Source organism: Ptychodera flava, chromosome 7, assembly GCF_041260155.1.
Source record: "Ptychodera flava strain L36383 chromosome 7, AS_Pfla_20210202, whole genome shotgun sequence".
In the NCBI taxonomy this organism is placed as follows: domain Eukaryota; kingdom Metazoa; phylum Hemichordata; class Enteropneusta; family Ptychoderidae; genus Ptychodera; species Ptychodera flava.
This window is the reverse complement of record NC_091934.1, coordinates 47,168,474-47,188,425: the sequence shown is the minus strand read 5'-3', so window position 1 is coordinate 47,188,425 and position 19,952 is coordinate 47,168,474. Positions and strand designations below refer to the sequence as shown.

The window sequence follows — 19,952 nt, the reverse complement described above, 5'->3', positions numbered from 1 at the left end:
GGGTTTTTTTTCATTCTGGTGCTACAAGACCCTGGAGCTCTTAATTAATCAACATCTTCACTCCATGTTACAACTATTCATAGAATAACATTGGACAAAGTACCATTTTCATTAAAATATTTTATTTTTAATTTGAATCAAATAAGCTCTGAAATATACATAAAGATATGAAAATAAATTTAACTAAGACCAAACTCTAATAAACATATGAACCAACATGACAGTAACAGCAAACAAATTAATTTGTTTTAGAAAATAAGAATTTTTAATGATTTAATAGCTGTGATTTTTTAGTTCCATCATCAAATCTTCCAAAAAGTTCACAAAGACAGACAAAATGGACACAAACAAACAACAAATACCAAGACAAACAAAATGGACACTAAAAAATAACAAAGACAGACAAAATGGACACTAACAAATAACATAACAAAGACAGACAAAATGGACACTAACAAACAAAATCATTCTGAAAGTGATAAACTCAAAGGAAGATGGATAATGCTGTGTGAATTATATTTTGCATTGACAATTGTTTTACTGTCTAAGTTTGAATGAGTTGTGAAAATACAACAGCTGAACTCTACAACTGAAGTCCTGAAGTGCAGTGATGAATGTACAATTTTTACAAATAATCAACACTTCATATCAATTACAAAGAATTTAATTTTGGAAATTTAGATTAAATACCACATTTCATTTCTTGGATTATAATTATTATAACCCAGAAAACAAACACAGAAATCTGACAAATTACAATTTCATCAAGTTACACAATTGAGCTCTCTCAGTACAAAATTTACTAAATAACATTTTGTCAATATATTAATTTTAGTAATCAAAAACTTCACTTATTGTATTGCATATGTAAATAATTGTGTATATCAGTGCTTTTTGAATAGTATAAACTTGGTTACAGAATTATTGCATTAAAAGCATTGAATGGATAAATGAGTTATGTCATGCAAATGAGTTGTATAATTTTGTGTAAATAAATTTGCTTCAAGTGTTTAACTCTACTTTAAATCGAAGTAAATCAAATGTTCTCATAAATACCTAATTGCTGGCCATCTCTGTCACCATGGTAACTCAAAATTACAATGTGACATCACTTAACACTTATTGAATTGTTGTTGAAAATTAATAGATGTATTTGTGAAACAATTGTCAGTATCTGTGGCAAGTTCATCATTTCAAAGATAGAAATATCAAATATTGGCAACTTAGGGAATACTTATAGAGGTAAAATGTAAAATTTTATCCTGTGTCGACGAGCAGCTTTAATGATGTTGTAAATATTACATTGAAATGCTGACATACACAAAAGATGGAAATAAGTTTCAACTGTTTGCAGGGTTTCACTTCAAATTTTAAACAAAGTCTATATTCTTTCCTGATTGAGAAATCTAATGACCTTTATCAGTGACATGATTCTATGAACAAAAGGTTTAATTAGATGTGAAACAGTTGTGTTTGCATGAAAGTAATTCATGTTCATACAGCAGAATAAAAATATAGCGAGTTGTCCACTTAAGTTTTATGGGTACATGTATTTACGCATCGATTGGTTGTTAGGTAAATTTGAACCATTTCATTACGTCTTTTCTGATTTGTTACTTGAAAGTTGATTATTTCATGTCCAGAAATTGGAAGCTGAGCGTGGTTCACAAACTAGTCTTCAGAGGCAGTCAAAATATGTTTTTACTTCGTTTATATGTTTGCTAAATAGGTAGTCCATTCTTGCAGTCTTATAAGGCAGTCAAGACAAAGTTAGCAATCTTGTGTTCTGTTGTTCATTACATGTGATTCATAGTGTTGTCTTTTAAGGAAGTCAAGTTGATTTGCAGATGTCCGTTGTAATTATCTTCTGAGGCAGTTCAGATTTGAGTCAGTGTTTTGTAGATGTACAGAGTAATCACTGTATGCTGATGTAATGAGATATTCAAGTAGACTATCCAGTATCAATTTATTCTGCAGATGTAGATCGTAAGTCGTTGTCTATTGATGGTGTTGAGATGCAGGTACGCAATCTTTTCTTGTTTAGTCAATGAGAGCTAGTCTATAACAGTCTTTTTCTGTGCCAGTCCAGATGCACAGTTGATGCAGTATCCAGTTGAAGAGTGGTTCATGCACATTGTCTTCTGAAGCAGAAATGGTTGTTTTGTAGATATCTCGTTCATTACCCATCTTCCAACACAATCAAAATATACAATTCTTGTCTGGTTGTTTGGTAGATTTGTGGCTAACAATTACAGTCCAGTGAAGTATTCCCAGACACATATCAGTCATCTTGTCCTAGTTGTTCGGTTGATGTGTAGCACAGTAATCCTGATCTCTCATGGCAGATCGTCTACATGGTAATCCAGATTTAGTTAATCCATGACAAGGCCTTCTGGGAGTGCCAGTAGAATTCACGCTGAGGGATAAAAAACAATTTTTGTTGCTCAATTTTGAAAAACAATCAAAGATCAGAATAAATTTACACAATTGGTGTCTACTTCTCACATAGGAGATTTTAAAAGGTTTTCTTCAAAATATATTTTCTGAGTCAATTGTGAACCAAACAAGTACCATTAGAATATTGAATGATCTTCCGCCTCTGTATATTTTTAATATTTTTCTGCCACAGATATCCAAATTTTGCAATGCAAATAGTTGAAATGGCAACTCAATACAGATTCGGTGAATGTGGTAGGCTTTTATAGAATTTTCACACTTACACGTTCACAAAGATGAATAAACAATGATGTGAGATGAAGAGGACTCATTGAAGTAGTCAATACACCTTGTGTAACTGAACTTTAGTAGAATCATTCTCTTCCTATACAAAATACCAACTATATTGACATCTTCCAAAATGCATTTACCTTGTACTTGTCCTCACACTACTTGAAGTTGAACTTCTTCTCTCTCTGAGAAGTGTAGTTTCCATGGAGACATCATCCAAGAATTGACCCAGCTGTCTTTTCACCATATCAGGGGTCCTTGAAGCTTGAGTTTCATTAAAAACATTTTCATCAAATGCCGGCATAGGTGTAGTGTCACCGAGTGTGGGCGTTTCTGAAACACTGTTGCTAGGCGTATCCTGAGTTGGTGTTGTTGATGAAAGCAGAGTACTGTGTCTGTCCACCCTTGCAGCCATAGAGTCTTGCAGTGATGAATTCAAAGCAGAAAAGTTCAGTAAATTGCTGATGGTTGTGTGGTCAGCAATACTACTGGATGATACGTAGGTAGTTTCCATAGTGTGGCTATGAGGTGAATCTGGTTCTGCAAATGAAAATGATATTTATGGAACCCATCACCAATGAAATAACTAGTATGATTCACAGTAGCACCAATAAAGCATGTACAGTTATGATTTCTGCTATCTACTTTTTCAACTAAACATTTTATGGGGACAGATTCCATTGCTCTCCCGTATTTGGTAATACAGTGTAGATCTAAAGTGCTTCAGTGCACTGATGCGCCCTCAATGGTCCAGCTATGTAAGGTTAGGCTCACAGTGCTGGCTAAACTGTAGAAGGCGCCTGTACAGTCAGCAGAGTGAAAACTGTGGGTCCAGTCTCCATTCAAGGACTTTTTCAGCAATTTTTAGGTTCAAAATACTATTTTTTGATATATTTTGTAAATATATCACTTTTAAACATCATTTTACCTATCTTTTTCAAAATATCACTCCTGATAATCTTGTCATTTATTGAAAACTAGAAAATTTTCAACGACTTTCCAGGACTCAATTTCATTTTGAAGGGATTTTCCAAGACTTTTCAGGCGGCTTTAAAATTCCAAGACTTTCTAGAAGATTACAGACCCTGTGTATGGCAATAAACACCAGTCTGAGAAACACATTAGTTGGGTTAATGGATTTGATCATCTCTGTGATGCAAACTCTTAGCAAATCTATAAAACATTGCATTTTTAGCATGAATCATGATACTGGCATGGCAATGTAGATGGAGATGAAAAATGAAAAGATATACAAGGGTGCAGAAAATGATGTTTAAGGTGCATTGTGGGTAATCTCACCTTGCTTATCTTGACTCCATCCATCAAGTAAGACTATAAGAAAACAACAGCAACATTATCAAGACATTATGAAGACATGGATTTTCAGATGATTTTGGATACTATGTTAATGTATGTGAGAAGTGACAACACAAAATGAGATGGAAGTACTAGAAATTAAAAGGAAAATGTTAATATTGACTTTTACATTCAGGTTTGTCTCTAAATATGAGACATATACATATTAAAAATTAATATGTTGAATTTTACAAATATTTGTGAGTCTCTAGATAGGAGACATGAGATATAGACAAAGCAATACATCATTTAAGTTTCTTCTAAGAAGATATACATGGCTTTTTGTCAACTGATGATAGCAACTACTGACAACACACAATACAAACTAATTTTATCCAAGTCAGACATGAAATACATCATGATATGTATATATTACCTTTCATGTAATGTTTCACTTCTTGAGATATGGTTTCCTTGACAACAGCTGACATTACAGAATCGCTGTTGGATTAAATAAAAATAAACACATTTAAAACAAAATGTATTAACCTGAATCTAATTTTTTTTTTAAACCTTTGCTTTCATGACAGACATTTCATTCAGCTTCCAACTATTTGTCATAAGCTGATATTTCATAAAATACTACTGTAACAATAATTTTTTAGCATGTTCTTATATTATTTTATTCCGTCTTTATCATTTCATAATTCATCATTTTGTACGTCACAATATACAATAAAGCTTGATGAATCTTGAACAAAGTCTCACTTCTCTTTCTCAGCCAGTGGTTTCCATGGTGATGTGAATCCACAGTTGCATGGAGACTGAGGGTTGATACCAATCCTGGTGATTGTTGTAGATTTCCTTCTCCAGAGCAAAGAATAGACAAATATGTAGAACCAATTGCCTGTAACGTCAAAATTATGCAAATATCAGAATTAATTTCAGCATAAATTGAATCTTATAAAGCTTATACCTAATTACTTATCTATACACTTACTTAATTTCTTTCAAAAAGTGATGAATTTTCTTCAAAAATTGTTTGCTGGAGGCAAAGGACATGAACAGGAAGTACAAATACTCAAAGGACTATCCACTAAACAATCACTTGCCTTCATAAATGTAGGTATGGATGTCTTATAATTCCTGCTCTCACTTTTGAAATGGGTAGAATGTTTTGATGACAAGTGGATAAAACGATTGCACAACCAGACATCCAGACTCTTTAGGTCTTTTCTTGTTCACACACATAAGATTTGATCAGACCTCGTGCTTGCTAAAATAATCCCTTCTTTGGGAAAAGTTTTGATCCGTTTTTACCTTTCATCATTTATTTATTGAGAAGTTTCAATTTTTAGGAACTGATGACCTAAATTTGCTTCTTGTACAATCAGGCTACATTTTGGTTTGCAGTTTTGACAATGTCCTTATGTAAACATATTACTGTTGATAAGTATATTACATTGAAAGCTACAAACTTAAATGGAATCACTTACATGATATGACCAGGGTGATGAACCAGGACAAAGCGATGAAATCAAGATGTTTTTGGTGGTTGATCTTTGAGATGGCATTCAGAGGTACAATAATCAGCAAAACTATTCTTGAAAATACTGGTGTTTGTAAAAATGTAACCAGGATACAAGTGATGATGAAATACAGGGTATGTGTGACACAGGTCAACACCACATTAAGACTATCACCTGTAAAAGGACAGATATAGGAGTACAGAACAAGTCATTTGCATATGAACTCATCGAAGATACACACTGAAGAAAATTGACAAAACCACACTACAAGTATCACTTATCCTGCCAAGTTCAACATCAGGTAAAGTTTACTAAAGCCAGTGAGGCATAATATGTCCCATATGTTGCTTTTTAATAAAGATCTAAACATCTGCATGGCCCCTGAAAACGTAGATACAGTAAACATAAGTTTTGCCGACTAAACCTACTACAACAAACCCAGACAACAAACCATACCAGGTGGGTAAAAATACATACAGATTTGGTTCAATACCACTTCTTCAGACTTAACAGATAAAAAAGTGATATTTTAAGACAGGAAACGGGTAAACCCTTTGAACCTGGCTCAGACAAAAATGTCTGCATGATGTCATAGGGTACCAGGGGGTCAGGGTGCAAAGGGTTAAAGAAGCAATGATTTTTTGAAACATTTTTCATGAATTTTTATTGACGTCAATAGTTCATATTATTTAAAGACATTAATTACAAAAGGAAAAAACCTTGAGTCCATGTTGTCAACGTCTCTCCTCCTATTTTTTCTACAGCTTACACTTAAGTCCATTTTCCTAAATACCGGTGTTATGTCAAGGTTTTTTACACAGTTATGTTTAGTCCTTTTAATCCATGAAAACTTGTCTTTCTTGTCAGGAGCCGCATAGGGTAAAATGAATTGGTTTAAAATTATTTATAAAAGTACCAGTTCACAGTAGGAAGATGTGACAAATTACATTTTATTGAATTGATAATACATAAAAATCGTACTAAATGTACTTTGGAATGAGCGGATAAAAATTCCTTCTTTATGCATTGCAAGGGTGAACAATAACAGTGAGTCTGTTGTCAAATTTTGTGACCAAATGTTTGGTTGGGTTCAGTTCATTTTTTCAAGGAAAATATGAAGTTGAAATTGTGAGCTAAAGTGTTATATAAGCCCACTGTATATTGACATCAATTCCACATGGTGGAATGGACAAAATAGAAAACAAAACAATGTTATTATTATACTTTTGATACCTATGTTTAACAAGTCTGATATTGTCATCAAAATGTATGAAAATCTAACCTGTTACAGTAATTCTGTTTGTGATCCATCCAAATTTTCTGTCAAATTCATTTTGCATACTGTCTAGAAAATCCAGGATATGGTTGGCAGTATCATTCATTTTCTTCAAGTTTTCCATTGTATGCTGATAGTAAATGGCTGTATCACTTTGGTATGTCATCACCTCTCTGCTACTCTCATCTGAAATGAAAGAATGATTGCGTCAGACACATCATCACAAAAACAACTGAGCTTAAGGTAAAATTAACTGCAGTTTCTATACATGTATTTTGTTCAAAAGTACAAGGTCAGTTTTTCCAATAGTAAATCATAATTGTTAATGAAGGACAAGTTGATAAAATTGTTTATTTTGGGAGTTTTTTCTTTGACTACAATAGCCTAACATAAATAGCTTGGATTAGAAAACAAATAAAATTCAACACCAGACTGAGTCCTACGTCAGCTTATTCTTCCAAAATGAAATTCCCAAGATACTGTAAATATGATATAACATACCAAGCCAAGTAGGTGAAATACGTCTAGATTTGGCTCAATGCCAGTTTTACTGGCTCAGCGCATTGGAAAGTGATAATGTCTGGCAGGATTAGGGTTAAAGCCAAATCCTTATTAAAACACTTACCAATCCTGTGCCAAATCTCCGAAGCCTTATCTCTTATATGTAGCAAGTCATCCATTAGTTGTTTGTGTTGTGTACGGGAATCCACACCTTGCATCATCAGTAGTGTATTAGTGTTCTCTGCTTAGAATATAAGACAACATATTTCAAAGTCAGTCAGTCAATCAATCATTTAAGTCCATCACTCAATTAAAAGCACTATCAAATAGAAAACTACTTCGACACAATCATTTACATCCTCTATTTTTCCTAGTAATATTTGACAAATATATTTCAGTACATATCTTTATCACAAAAACAGTGATTTTTAGAATTTTGGTATGTCTGACAGCTTTATATTTAAGCTTTTATAATTTTACTAAAGTCATATTATTTTTTGAATAAGTTGCAAGAGCTCTCTTACCATAGTATTTGACAATCTGCCAAAGACAGACAGACAATCTGCCAAAGACAGACAGACAATCTGCCAAAGACAGACAGACAATCTGCCAAAGACAGACAGACAATCTGCCACAGACAGACAGACAATCTGCCAAAGACAGACAGACAATCTGCCAAAGACGGACAGAAAACAGGACAAAATGAAGAAGAGGGTTGGGCAAAAAAAATGGACAATAAGGGTTGGGCAAAAAAAATGGACAATAAACAATTCTTCATAAGCACAGTTACAATGCACAGGTATTACTGTACTGGTTAATGAACAAAACTTTTCAAGTAATAGAAGTACATTATTATAACATAAGCATATTTCTGTGCTTGTTCACATCCAGTTTTCTCAATGAATTGTCTTTTCAAACTCAAGGTTTCACATATTGGTATAAGAAAAGCTGAGAAAACTTGTCAAATTTTCATTCAACACAACAGTTTGTCCTACCTAGAAGTCTTTTCAAATATTCTGTCTTCCTTGCAGTCTCCATGTGTCCGGCAGCTACCACTGCTTTCTCATCCGTTAAGGCTCTAATATTCTCTGCAATTGTTTTCTGAAGTTGATGCTGACAAAACGAAATGATAAGTAGGCTATATTAATCATCAGTGAACTTTTATGCTCATGCATTTCAAATTTTTGTATCAAAACTATCAAACTGACATATTCAGCATCAACAGACGTGCATTTTGTGAAAGTCATTGTTAAAAAGGACAAACAGAGTTGTCAATTGCTCTGTTTAACAAAGCTTATCTTCCTATGATCATACAAAATGTTATATTAAGACAGTTAAGGAAGTATTTGCCTCAAAAGTGTAAGACTTACACTTTTTCTCAGTTTCCTCAACGAGTCTTTCAACAATTCTCTTTCAAAATCAAAAATAATTAAAGCTGCAAGCAGCATTGGCGGGGCCCAAGCGGTTAAAATGGTTGAAAAATCTTGCACTAATGATATTATGTGCAAAATTCGAGCTTGAAAAAGTAGGATTTTGAACATCATCTAATAGTTACTGTACGTTTCACTTGGAATTTAATATTTTACGGAAAATCCAATATGGCGGCCAAACCACGTGACCGATCAAAAAGCCTTTCGCAAACTTGAAAGAGATCACACTTAAGATGTTACATGTCAAATTTCAGTCGAATCGGTGTGTTGGTTCTGGAGAAGAAGATTTTTGAAGATTAAATTACGATTTTCGCAAAATCCAATATGGCGGCCAAACCATGTGACCGATCAAAACGCCTTTCGCAAACTTGAAAGAGATCACACTTAAGATGTTACATGTCAAATTTCAGTCGAATCGGTGTGTTGGTTCTGGAGAAGAAGATTTTTAAAGATTAAATCACGATTTTCCCAAAATCCAATATGGCGGCCAAACCACGTGACCGATCAAAACGCCTTTCGCAAACTTGAAAGAGATCACACTTAAGATGTTACATGTCAAATTTCAGTCAAATCGGTGTGTTGGTTCTGGAGAAGAAGATTTTTGAAGATTAAATCATGATTTTCGCAAAATCCAATATGGCGGCCAAACCACGTGACCGATCAAAACGCCTTTCGCAAACTTGAAAGAGATCACACTTAAGATGTTACATGTGAAATTTCAGTCAAATCGGTGTTTTGGTTCTGGAGGAGAAGATTTTTAAAGATTAAATCACGATTTTCGCAAAATCCAATATGGCGGCCAAGGTCACATGACCGCATGCGATTTTAATGGCAATTTTTAAGACAATAGGCCATGCTTGCTATACAAAAATTTCAAATCAACTAGACCCCTGGGTCTTCTGGAGAAGCCATTTTTAGGTTTTTGGAAAATCCAATATGGCCGCCAGGTCACGTGACCAATCGAAATTTGTATACCCAGGTGCACGAGATCTCATAGGTACCTATTAGCCCTGCAAGTTTCAGAAGTTTGTGGTAAGCGGTGTTTGAGTTCTAGGTCGACAAAAAAAGAGCGGAAGAAGAAGAAGTAGAAGTAGAAGAAGAAGAAAGTTGAATTCCTATAAAACCAATAGGGGCCCAGCCGGTAGGCTTGGGCCCCTAAAAATTGAGGGTCACCGTCCAAATTTGGTGCTGGAGAAACAAATTACACTAGATTTGCCAATATTTGAAATCAAAAATGGCCCCCATCCCTGTGTTGACTCTATAATGGAGGAAAATAAAACTTTCAATCTAAAAAACCTAAGATGATGAAAGCTTTTCTTTCTGCAAAGGCTTCAAAATGAGCCCCATCATATGGTAGGATCAGAAAACAATTGGAAAAGTTTTGAGATTCTGAATATCTATACCCAATGCACATTCTACTTTAAGTTAGTAGAGACATTCTACCTGTTCTGATTTCAACTTTTCCTGTTCAGACATCAATTCTTCCTGTCCATTGGCCATTTTTTCAATAACTTTATCTGTAGACTCTTGCAAATCTTCATGGCTATCCTACATATATAAGAAAACAAAAACTTATTTGAAATAAAAATATCTGCAAAAGATTTTCTCTTGTGAAATCTATAACTAATTAGGATAAGAAAATTTAGGTCAAATAATATTAACTTATAAATATGATTTAAATTATTAGAAATATGAATATCTACAAAGGTACTGCCATTTGTGAAATATAAATAATCAAGAAATAAATGAGAAAATTCCTATATTTCACTGACCACATGACAACACATTTGCTTGTTTTCCAGCAAGAGAATCCACGCCACTGATGTCAAGTATTAAAACCATGATCAATTTGTTTGTATGGTTAATTTGACATTCCAGTGTTCTGGTATTCTGTGACAACTAACATAACTGGCTTGTATGACAAAGTACATCACCTTTTATGTCATAGTATGTATGTATGTGTGTGTGTGTGTGGGGGGGGGGTTTCAAGTTTACACAACAATTTTACTGTTCGCATTCTTGGTGTAGGAATTTTAATGATATTTTTCATTTAATAAATGATATTGCTTGGAAAATAAACATTTCCCTAAAGGAGCCAACTAGTCAATACCAGTACAAGTACACCATACAACTGGCTGCACAAAGCCATGGGGTCAACAAAGCATTGATGCACTCTGAAGGGATTGGTATTGTTTCTTTAGAATAAAATATCGCAACTTTTATTCAGGCAAAGCAATAGCAACTGCTCCGCTGTCACAGATAAAGTTGAGACACATTGTTTTGACAGATAGAATGTTTTGTGTCAAGTTTTATCAGCTCACAAATTAGCTTTGATGTGATTCTGATCAACATGTAGATTGTCTTGTTGTTTTATGGTTACTTTATGTGAATGAGATAAAAGAGTGCTGCGCAAGATGGCTAACAATTAAGCATCTCATGTATCAGGATTCTTTTTGGAGCACACGTGCAGAACTCAAAGTAACCATAACAATAAAATGATAAACCTGTCAATTAGAATCATGTCAAAGCTAATGTAAACAAGTCATCGTTGATGACACAGTCCCCACTTGTAAATGGGTACTTTGATTACAGGTCCTCAGAGAGGATAGAGTCCTCTTCATTAGGTCTGTGATAAAAATACTTTTGAGTGAATTCTCTTGATACATGTCTGAGTTGTAGTTCAGGACATGAAAAAATCGTAATAAAATGGCCACACACAGGGCTCGAAAATTCTCGCCGCCCGACGCCCGTGACAAGTGAATTTTGAGTCCGGGCAAGTGAAAACAACATTATCCCAGCCCGACGGACAAGTGAATTTCAATGAGGCCACTGTACGTACGCGCTGCCATTCTCTCTAGTTCTTTGAGGGTACCGCTTTCGATATGGCCGGCTGATAAAATAGCTCTGTTCTGCTTGGTTACAAAATGGCAAATATTGACGTCTTTGCACGCTTTTATGTTTTTTTCTTCTCATGAAATCATGTCACGATGCCTCCTCAATAGAAAACTACAGCTTTACAATAAAATTTTGTAAGGTGTTGAAACAATTTACCCTCCTTCCTACAAAGTTGCAATGTATTGAATAATTTACTCTCCTTTCTACAAAGTTACAAATTCCCTGGTACGTGAAGCAAACATTTTTGCTGTTCAATACTGCAATCAGGGTCCCTCTGAGTCCCTCATGGACGGACCATACTACAATACATCATGGATGTATAGCGACTGTGAATACACTGAGGCTTGGCTTTGCCTGTGTGAGTCCCGCGTACCGACGTCCTTTTTAGTCCAAGTTTTACCTACATCGCTTGAATCAAAATTTGGCCTGCAATTACTCAGTTTGATAGTAAAAACCATTATTTTAAAGGAAACTTTCACAAACAGAGTCAGAATACAAGGGAAAAGGTGAAACTTGAGGTTTTCTGAAAGGTCAAATTTGGGTCATCTTATGTGATGTCATGACGAAGACCCCTTAAGTACACAATTATGGTGCAAAAGAAACCACCTAGGGAGGTCTAATAGGTACAATCTTATGATAAAAGGTAATTTCTTGCTTTCCAATTTAATGGCATTTAGCTTGACTGCCAGTTTTAAATTAAATTTATTAACAGTTATGGCAAAGGGAAATTGTCAACAGTAGTTGCAGTAAGCATATCCATTTCAAATCATCACATAAATATTTCTGCAGATTCCTCCAGTTTAATGATGTAACAGTGAACATCACCAGACATTTCTTGATGATATCAAAATATCAAATGAAAATGTTCCTGGGCTACAATGTTATCATTATCATTAAAACTATTATTACTCTTTAAAACATTGGGAAATGAATTGAACAATATCATTGTGTCTTGTTTTCAAGGATTTTGACCTGACCCTTTTTGTCTCAAGAAAAATACTTATGCTGAAGATGCTATTGAGCCTGCTTGATCACAACTATGACACAACACCACAATAAATGTATCTACACTGTCACAATGCTACCTAATACTTTCTTCTGCATAGAAAATTTGTATTTGTGTGGCTAACAAAACCACATAAGGAGCTTGTAGTGTATATGTATGATAAGTTGTCATACTGTGAACACTGACTCAATGCTGCAGAAGTATTCTGTATCTGTGGTAATATACACTTCACATTGCTACCTGATTTTTAGAATTGCCACCTAATTATTTCTTGTGGCAAAAGTTTACCACTAGAAATGAATAAGTATTTCAATCCCTTCAATGTCATAAAAACACAGATAATTAATGTAATAAAAACTAAACAAATATTTCTTTAATGTAAAAACTATCATGAACAACATACAAAACATCTTGATTTGTAAAATTAGGAACTCCTGAATGCCGAGAGAGCTGCAGTGTTGCTACACTTGAGATGATCATAAACTGTTTAAAAGTTGCTCAAAGTGGCTACAAGAGTTTTGATTTGGCTAATGAGTTGGCTAATCATTTTGGTGACTTAGGGGAACCCTGCAGTTTATGCACATACCACGTGGTAGCAGTAAACTAAATGATACTGAAAGTTTTACATGGGCACAATTTGACACAACACCGGTGGCCTATTATATACTTACCCTTGGTGCACCTACCTGACTTGCCTATTTAACACAAGGTACCAGGTCATGATGACACACAATGACAATGTACCGGTGTTGTTTTATTGAAATACATTACATGTCCCCCCCCAAAATTTAATTTGTCCCCATTAAGACCTACTATGGGTCACTGTGTCCCCATGCTAGCAAAAGCTGGCTGAAACACTGTGCATGTATACGTTACATAAGATATTATTTTTGATACACAGACTAAGGACACAAATTTATCAGTAAGTTACAGCTACTGTTTCTTTACAATGACATGAATAAAACCATACACATTTACTCCTTAAATCAACTGAAATTCATGGCAAGTGAATTTTTCTTCCGGACAAGTGAAATTGAAAATTCACTTGCCCTATGGCAAGTGAATTTTTTAAAAAATTTTCGAGCCCTGCACACAGTGGCCATATTGGATCGTATCACAAAACAAATAAATGTGCATATGTATGACATAGGTCAATGTCCTTGTAGCAAATTTGATTAAAATTGGTTGAGATATGCCTGAGTTATGGCTTGTACATGAAAAAATCATAACAAAATGGCCGCACAGCAGCCATATTGGATCGTATCACAAAACAAATTAACATGCATATGTATGACATTGGTCAATCTCCTTGTACCAACTTTGAATAAATTCCCTTGATACATGTCTGAGTTATGGTTCTGGACATGAAAAAATGTCATAAAATGGCCACACGGCGGCCATATTAGATCGTATCACAAAACAAATCAATGTGCATGTGCATGACATAGGTCAATGTCCTTGTACCAAGTTTGAATAAAATTGGTTGAGTTACGCCTGAGTTATGGCTCTGTACATGAAAAAATCGTAACAAAATGGCCGCAATGCAGCCATATTGGATCGTATCACAAAACAAATTGATGTGCATAGCTATGACATTGATCAATGTCCTTGTACCAACTTTAAATAAAATCTGTTGAAACATGCCTGAGTTATGGCTCTGTACATGAAAAAATCGTAACAAAATGGCCGCACAGCGGCCATATTGGATCGTATCACAAAAAAAATTGACGTGCATATAAAAAAAAATTGACGTGCATATCTATGACATTGGTCAATGTCCTTGTACCAACTTTGAATAAAATCAGTTGAAACATGCCTGAGTTATGGCTCTGTACATGAAAAAATCGTAACAAAATGGCCGCACAGCGGCCATATTGGATCGTATCACAAAACAAATTGATGTGCATAGCTATGACATTGGTCAATGTCCTTGTACCAACTTTAAATAAAATCTGTTGAAACATGCGTGAGTATGGCTCTGTATATGAAAAAATCGTAACAAAATGGTCGCACGGCGGCCATATTGGATCATATCACAAAAAAATTGACATGCATATCTATGACATTGGTCAATGTCCTTGTGCCAACTTTGAATAAAATCAGTTGAAACATGCCTGAGTTATGGCTCTGTACATGAAAAAATCGTAATAAAATGGCCGCCTGGCAGCCATATTGGATCGTATCACAAAACAAATCAACGTGCATCTGTATGACATATGAAGTAATCCTTGTACCAAGTTTGAATGAAATCGCTCTAGGCATCTCTGAGATATCTGCGTGAACGGACGGACGGACGCACGCACGCACGCACGGACATGACCAAACCTATAAGTCCCCCCGGACGGTGTCCGTGGGGACTAAAAATCAAAGAAACTCAACACAAACATTTCATCAGGAGGCATAAACCAGTTGCTGCAATAGATGTACAATAGCTATCGGGTTGCTGTGCTAGCTTCTGCCTTCTTGTTGGAAGTGTTACCTGGCTACCAGACTGTGCAACACAACAAACATGACCGCAGAAGCCAGGGCACAGCTACCAGACTGTGCAACACAACAAACATGACCGCAGAAGCCAGGGCACAGCTACCAGACTGTGCAACACAACAAACATGACAGCAGAAGCCAGGGCACAGCTACCAGACTGTGCAACACAACAAACATGACAGCAGAAGCCAGGGCACAGCTACCAGACTGTGCAACACAACAAACATGAAAGCAGAAGCCAGGGCACAGCTATCAGACAGTGCAACACAACAAACATGACAGCAGAAGCCAGGGCACAGCTATCAGACTGTGCAACACAACAAACATGACAGCAGAAGCCAGGGCACAGCTACCAGACTGTGCAACACAACAAACATGACAGCAGAAGCCAGGGCACAGCTATCAGACTGTGCAACACAACAAACATGACAGCAGAAGCCAGGGCACAGCTACCAGACTGTGCAACACAACAAACATGACAGCAGAAGCCAGGGCACAGCTATCAGACTGTGCAACACAACAAACATGAAAGCAGAAGCCAGGGCACAGCTACCAGACTGTGCAACACAACAAACATGAAAGCAGAAACCAGGGCACAGCTATCAGACTGTGCAACAAAACAAACATGAAAGCAGAAGCCAGGGCACAGCTATCAGACAGTGCAACACAACAAACATGAAAGAAGCAGAAGCCAGGGCACAGCTACCAGACTGTGCAACACAACAAACATGACAGCAGAAGCCAGGGCACAGCTATCAGACTGTGCAACACAACAAACATGACAGCAGAAGCCAGGGCACAGCTACCAGACTGTGCAACACAACAAACATGACAGCAGAAGCCAGGGCACAGCTACCAGACTGTGCAACACAACAAACATGACAGCAGAAGCCAGGGCACAGCTACCAGACTGTGCAACACAACAAACATGACAGCAGAAGCCAGGGCACAGCTACCAGACTGTGCAACACAACAAACATGACAGCAGAAGCCAGGGCACAGCTACCAGACTGTGCAACACAACAAACATGACAGCAGTAGCCAGGGCACAGTTACCAGACTGTGCAACACAACAAACATGACAGCAGAAGCCAGGGCACAGCTATCAGACTGTGCAACACAACAAACATGACAGCGGAAGCCAGGGCACAGCTATCAGACTGTGCAACACAACAAACATGACAGCAGAAGCCAGCTAGGCACAGCTATCAGACTGTGCAACACAACAAACATGACAGCAGAAGCCAGGGCACAGCTCTACAGACTGTGCAACACAACAAACATGACAGCAGAAGCCAGGGCACAGCTACCAGACTGTGCAACACAACAAACATGAAAGCAGAAGCCAGGGCACAGCTACCAGACTGTGCAACACAACAAACATGACAGCAGCAGAAGCCAGGGCACAGCTACCAGACTGTGCAACACAACAAACATGACAGCAGAAGCCAGGGCACAGCTACCAGACTGTGCAACACAACAAACATGACAGCAGAAGCCAGGGCACAGCTACCAGACTGTGCAACACAACAAACATGACAGCAGAAGCCAGGGCACAGCTACCAGACTGTGCAACACAACAAACATGACAGCAGAAGCCAGGGCACAGCTATCAGACTGTGCAACACAACAAACATGACCGCAGAAGCCCAGGGCACAGCTTCCAGACTGTGCAACACAACAAACATGACAGCAGAAGCCAGGGCACAGCTACAGACTGTGCAACACAACAAACATGACAGCAGAAGCCAGGGCACAGCTACCAGACTGTGCAACACAACAAACATGACAGCAGAAGCCAGGGCACAGCTACCAGACTGTGCAACACAACAAACATGACAGCAAAAGCCAGGGCACAGCTACCAGACTGTGCAACACAACAAACATGACAGCAGAAGCCAGGGCACAGCTACCAGACTGTGCAACACAACAAACATGACCGCAGAAGCCAGGGCACAGCTACCAGACTGTGCAACACAACAAACATGACCGCAGAAGCCAGGGCACAGCTAGGCTAGATGACATATTATTGTTACAAGCAAAAGCAGAAGCATATCACTTGTTTCTTATTCATGAAAGACCTTCCACAAGTGAAAAAAGTTACTGAAAATGGCTAGCAGTAACTCTTCCGGCAGCTATGTTTGCACAAATAGACGACAGAGGCCAGACTGTCTATGAATGGCTACAATCAGACCAGAATGATAGATACTTAAATCTTTGCGTCAGGCGATGCAGAAGTGGAGAATGAAATCAAAAAAGTGTAAACCAATGCAGCAGAAGTATACCAGTATGTTTATTAATGTCCTCTCAGATGAAAGCAGAAATATTTCTGTGGTAAAGAAGCGTATCATTTATGTCACACAGTCATCAACAATTGTCCGCTGCAGACATTTTACTTCAGTAAAAGTCAGGTTGAAGTAAAGCAAGACTGAGACATTGCTACAATTTTAAAGAGAATGTCTATCCAGTAGTGATGAACAGAAAGTTTCTCCTGATCAATTTATCTGCTTTGGAAGTAACAGAAAAATTGCAGTGACCGGAATGAAAATCGAGCAAGAGTACGACCCAAAAACAAGAGGTATATGATGCGACTAACAAATGCAAAAAATGTTTTTACTCGGTATCAATTGTATTGCACATGGTTTTGGGTTATGTGAAAGACAGTCTGCCTCTATAACGGAGGATGATGGATTTTACTAGTAGAACTCATCAATAAACTCAACTGAAACCTATGATTATTGGACAGGAACACTTGATAGACATTGTAATGCAATTGTTCAGTTATTTCTCATGTCAAAGCTTGCAACATTCAAAAGCCTTTACACTGCATCAAACGAGTGATACCGAAATTTTCTGATAATGAACCCGGCGCATTTACGCATTTATTCAAAAAATTGGTAAATTGTCAGGGGCATACCTGGAGCTTAATAAACACCCAGAGCGTTAATTTGGTAGTGTAACCAACACCCACTAGGTACACACAAAAGCTTATATTTGAATTGAAGCTCATACAGTGACAAATAAAGAGTAAGATGTTGCAGAACAACTTTTAATGAAAGTTTTTTCTTTTTATAATAATAATAATTATGATAATAATAATATCTTTATTTCAAGAACCAACTCACAGAAAAACTGATAAAAAGATTGACAGCAAATCGAAAAAAAATAAACAATACACTGTGTGACAACATCAAGTCAAATGTGACATTAAAACTATTCTAAAAAAAAATTTAAGAGAGAGAAACTGAAGACATCGATTAAAATACCACAGATAAGGCCTTTTCCACCATTTACTGTCTTTTCTAACATAATCAGACATAACAGCACTTATCAAGGTGTTAAGACTCCTGTTCAGTCTAATATAAAAGCGTGCTCTCAAAGTCCGCTGCTTACTGTCTAAAGTCGTGACACAATTCCGTACAAACGTATCACTGATGCCGAGTCAGTTTTTGATATTTAACAAGATTCTAAAAGAATTATTATAAGCTACACGCACATCATTCAAACACTGCTTAGTGTAACTCCATTTAACTCCAAAAATGTGAGCAATACATTGACAATAACTTTGGAAAAGTATTAGCTTCACTGTAGGAGAACATTTATAAAATTTACGAGTCAGAGAATGTCGTCGTTATCATCACCAGAGTTATGATTACTCCCAAATAACGGTGTTTGTCGACAAATTTCAGAATTGTATTGTTAAGATATAAACATTAGGAAAATGGGAGATTTTACAGCGTGTTGGTTTAACTAGAAGGCATTTCAATTTTTTAGCATAGAAAACAAAATTGTTATTATCAGCAAACTGCAACAGCATTTGATAAGAATGTTTATTCCTTTGATGGAAGGACAGATAAGGACAATGTCGTCTGCATACAAAATATGCTTTACACATTTTCCAGCAAGGAATCATCAAAATGTGGTAGAGTTGAGCTGATTACTTGGTAGAGTCGAGCTGATTACTTGGTAGAGTCGAGCTGATTACTTGGTAGAGTCCAGCTGATTACTAGGTACATGTAGAGTCCAGCTGATCACTAGGTAGAGTCGAGCTGATTACTTGGTAGAGTCGAGCTGATTACTTGGTAGAGTCCCGCTGATTACTTGGTAGAGTCCAGCTGATTACTAGGTACATGTAGAGTCCAGCTGATCACTAGGTAGAGTCCAGCTGATTACTTGGTAGAGTCCAGCTGATCACTAGGTAGAGTCCAGCTGATTACTTGGTAGAGTCCGGCTGATTACTTGGTAGAGTCCAGCTGATTACTAGGTACATGTAGAGTCCAGCTGATCACTAGGTAGAGTTGAGCTGATTACTTGGTAGAGTCGAGCTGATTACTTGGTAGAGTCAAACTGATTACTAGGTAAATGTAGAGTCCAGCTGATTACTTGGTAGAGTCCAGCTGATTACTTGGTAGAGTCCAGCTGATTACTTGGTAGAGTCCAGCTGATTACTTGGTAGAGTTCAGCTGATTACTTGGTAGAGTCAAGCTGATTACTAGGTAAATGTAGAGTCCAGCTGATTACTTGGTAGAGTCCAGCTGATCACTAGGTAGAGTCCAGCTGATTACTTGGTAGAGTCCAGCTGATTACTTGGTAGAGTCCAGCTGATTACTTGGTAGAGTCCAGCTGATTACTTGGTAGAGTCCAGCTGATTACTTGGTAGAGTCCAGCTGATCACTTGGTAGAGTCCAGCTGATCACTTGGTAGAGTCCAGCTGCATGATTACTAGGTACATGTAGAGTCCAGCTGATCACTAGGTAGAGTCCAGCTGATCACTACTAGGTAGAGTCCAGCTGATTACTTGGTAGAGT

At 36.9% G+C, this 19,952-nt stretch overlaps 1 protein-coding gene across 3 annotated transcripts in view; it reads right to left on the bottom strand.

Moving 5' to 3' along the window:
- Positions 1-105: 105 nt before the first annotated feature.
- LOC139137739 (protein brambleberry-like) overlaps positions 106-19,952 on the bottom strand; it is a 36,656-nt gene continuing 16,809 nt past the window's right edge. Inside the window, exons 4-13 of one of the 3 annotated variants that reach the window (XM_070706000.1) lie at positions 10,203-10,307; positions 8,325-8,442; positions 7,454-7,573; positions 6,835-7,014; positions 5,520-5,726; positions 4,792-4,930; positions 4,460-4,524; positions 4,027-4,059; positions 2,868-3,267; positions 106-2,416 (exon numbers count right to left, since the gene is read on the bottom strand). In XM_070706000.1, the coding sequence (XP_070562101.1) occupies positions 2,296-2,416; positions 2,868-3,267; positions 4,027-4,059; positions 4,460-4,524; positions 4,792-4,930; positions 5,520-5,726; positions 6,835-7,014; positions 7,454-7,573; positions 8,325-8,442; positions 10,203-10,307 (1,488 nt within the window). In that variant the 3' untranslated portion in view covers positions 106-2,295. The remainder of the gene's footprint in view (positions 2,417-2,867; positions 3,268-4,026; positions 4,060-4,459; positions 4,525-4,791; positions 4,931-5,519; positions 5,727-6,834; positions 7,015-7,453; positions 7,574-8,324; positions 8,443-10,202; positions 10,308-19,952) is intronic. The other 2 variants (XM_070706002.1, XM_070706001.1) reach the window with 2 other exon arrangements.